Source organism: Labeo rohita, unplaced genomic scaffold, assembly GCF_022985175.1.
Source record: "Labeo rohita strain BAU-BD-2019 unplaced genomic scaffold, IGBB_LRoh.1.0 scaffold_746, whole genome shotgun sequence".
Lineage (NCBI taxonomy): Eukaryota > Metazoa > Chordata > Actinopteri > Cypriniformes > Cyprinidae > Labeo > Labeo rohita.
In genome coordinates, this window is record NW_026129685.1 from 6533 (window position 1) to 9799 (window position 3267).

General features: G+C 30.4%; 1 protein-coding gene across 1 annotated transcript; it reads right to left on the minus strand.

The window, feature by feature from the left end:
* Window positions 1–1065: 1065 nt before the first annotated feature.
* Window positions 1066–3004, minus strand: LOC127161813 (integrin alpha-M). The gene is made up of 4 exons (XM_051104562.1): window positions 2715–3004; window positions 1726–1831; window positions 1291–1393; window positions 1066–1185 (listed from the first exon to the last, which is right to left on the minus strand). The coding sequence occupies exons 1-4, from the start codon at window positions 2752–2754 to the stop codon at window positions 1066–1068; spliced, it is 369 nt and encodes a 122-aa protein (XP_050960519.1). The 5' UTR covers window positions 2755–3004.
* Window positions 3005–3267: the final 263 nt, after the last annotated feature.

Here is a 3267-nt window from a genome sequence, read left to right on the forward strand (position 1 = left end):
TGTTTAAGTTAATACTTGTTCAAAACAATCACTTTAGCAAAGTTTGTACTATTTTCTGCTTATTTTGATATTATATTTTTTTGTTCAATAAATATACTGTTATTAAAATATGTTAATATAAACATAAATTTTAAAATACAGAAACAAAAACATTTTAAAATGTAAATATTCTAAAAGCATTGAAGGAGATCCCATAATAATTTGATATAGATTTACAGTAGTAACAACAAATTATATTTTATTATATGATATGATTAATAGCATGTTTTAAATATGGTTTCATTCTAAACACAGTGATTATCTCAAAGATGGACACCCAACATAATATATGAAATTTACCATCTGATTGTTATGTCAACAAATGGAAAAGTCAGTCTTCTATTAATTATCATGTTAATTATTGTGCCTTTTAGCCCCAACATCATGGGCGTTTTTTACCCCAAATGCCACACTTTTACATATTGTTTCATTATTTAAAAACTGCTGTTTTAATTATCTTAAACAAAACTGGAAATCATTAAGAAGGCCTATATTGAATAATTTTAGCGATTCTCATTTGTTATTGCTGCCATCTAGTGGTTGAAAAAAAAAAATATATATATATATCAAAAGAGCCTTTTAGCCCTAAAATAATTTATGGCTATTTGCATTTACTGTCAATAGCATCTATTGTTATTTGGACTTAATGCAAATAACCACAGCCTTCAAAATAAGTCTGAGGAAATGCGCGTCTGCGAACAACATTTGATTCATGAATGAAGCCGTGTTTTAAGAGAATGATTCAGTTACACTCATAAAGTCACTTGCTTGATTCCTGAATGAGTTCTTTTGAACGAATCAAATGATTCCATGACTCATTCATGATCCCTTCACCTATTACCAGTTCACCAGCTTATTGTGTGACATCTTATTGTGTGCCAACTTTTTTGGAGTGTGTTGCAGCCATCAAAACCATTATATAACATTATATATGTACAAAATACATTTAAGTTGGTCAGTAAAACATTGGAAATCTTTTCTTGGTTCTTCTGTAAATTAAATAAAATGTTCAAGAGAAATAACAAATCACAAATTCTTGATATTATTGCATTTTAAAAATGTCCCATAACTTACCACTGCATTTGAAGACTGAGGATCTAGGGTCATTGAAAGTCCAAGGGACATGTTGACAGCCTCAGCCGGGACTTTGTTGAATAAAAAGAGGAAATATTTATTATTACAAAAAATAAAACTATTGTATTTTACATACTTTAAAGCATCATACAAAAAGAAAAAAATAAATAAATAATTAGTAATGGCCATTGGCATGCAGTTTCCTCTGGTGACAGAACAGTCATAAATTTGTCCTCTTTGAGTTTGACTGAGTTGTATTAAAGGATCACTTACAAGCAGACTATGGAAGAAGACAGAAAGAACCTACATTACAATGACAATAGTACCTAGTTGTAAAGTAGAGACGTATTTCCTTTGCATTGCCTTCTGACCAAAAAAGAAAAACAGAAGAAAAAACAACTTGTGTGTAGAAACTTTAGCTTAGAAGTTTAAATGAAGGCCTTCTGTTTTACATTATCTGAGTTTGTCATCTTAGGTGATTTTACCTGAGTAATTCATGAATTTGTTACATGCATTGCAGCTTTTGATTAGTGGCTTTAATATCCACATCAGTCTTGGATTCAAATATTCTGTTTGTTTTGAGTGATTTGTGGTAATGTGGAGTGAGCTCACCTTGCACCTTTCTGTATCACTTTATAGCCAAAGCCAGTGTTTGTATTGTTTGTGAAAGTCTTCCAGGGCACAGGATCAATGTTGAAAGCCATTACTGAATGGCATACTAACATGTAAAAGAAAGGAAAATCAAGTCTTTAAATGAATTATGAAACTAAGTACCTTCCTTTGTAACAATTTGTTGCAGGTATTGCAATTTTTATGGCCAACAAGATGAAATTCTGCTTATAATGTAAATCTATGCACATAAACTGCATATAAATATAAACTACATTTTCACTCTATGGCCTCATTTCACAAGCCAGGATTAGGGCATAGTTCAGTTAGGACATTTAAGAATATTTTTGCTTTAGGAAAAAAAAAAAAAAAAAAAAAAAAAAAATGTGCATGATGAGATGAAACAGCTTGCATTTTAGTCTGGGACTAAGATATCTATAAATAAAAACTGTGATCAAAACTGTGTAGTTTGAGAAATATAATGCAATGCAACACAATAATAATGGAGAGATGAACTAATAAACATTCTTAATAGTGGTTCTTAAAAACCTGATACATTCAAGCTTATAATATAATATATATAATAATAATAAATAAATAAATAAATTATAAGATGACAGAAGGCATGTAGTAGATTGTTTTTTTTTTTTTCTTCTCTCTCTCTCTTTCTTTTTTTTTTTTTTTTTTTTTTTGCAAAGAGGCGTTATACATTTGCATATCAGATGTTGCAGTGGGTTTTAACAGCAATGCATATCCAACAGATCAGACAAAATAACTGCACATTCAAATTTGCTTGTAATGATGCTTATTTAACCCTATCAAGCTATTAAAACTCATTAAACAAGATATCACAGAATCCACAATCTGTTCATCTTACATCAAGTATACAAGTGAAGAAAAGAGTTTTTGTTTCTGATTACTGTCTTTATGGCATCAGCTAATTTCAGTATAGCTTATGCTGCATATTTAATTACACATAAATTTGAACTTACCATAAAACAAACACAGAGGCAACCGGAAATTCCAGTCCATTTCTGCATCAAGGGACAAACAGTGGTGGTGGGTGAACAAAAGACACTGATACTTGTTGAGTCTCAAGTTTGAGTGAAGAAACGTAAGTGAGAAAAATGAAATGGAAATAAAGTGAATTTGGTAACTAAGAGGAACCACCACAGAGGAAACTAGACTCTACCCACAAAACCTCTACCTCATTTTCTCTCTCTCTCTTTTTTTCTAACCATTACTGTGACTAAAAGTAAATGGCAGATAATTGTTAGATTTTCAGTTAATTTACAGGTTGTTTACAAGAGTTCTTAAATTGATCATAACCTACAACTGCAATATATTATTTTGTCATATTTCTCCAGTCCCTGACCATCTGATTAAATGAACAAAACTGACAAACATAACTGTGACATTTGAAATTTTTTTTTTTTTTTTTTTTTTTTTTTTTTTGCTGCATTTAAAAAAGGCTCCTGACAGAGAGAAATGTTTTGAAAACTCCCTAGTGAATTATAGCCACCAGTCAAATCAAACCGTATGGCA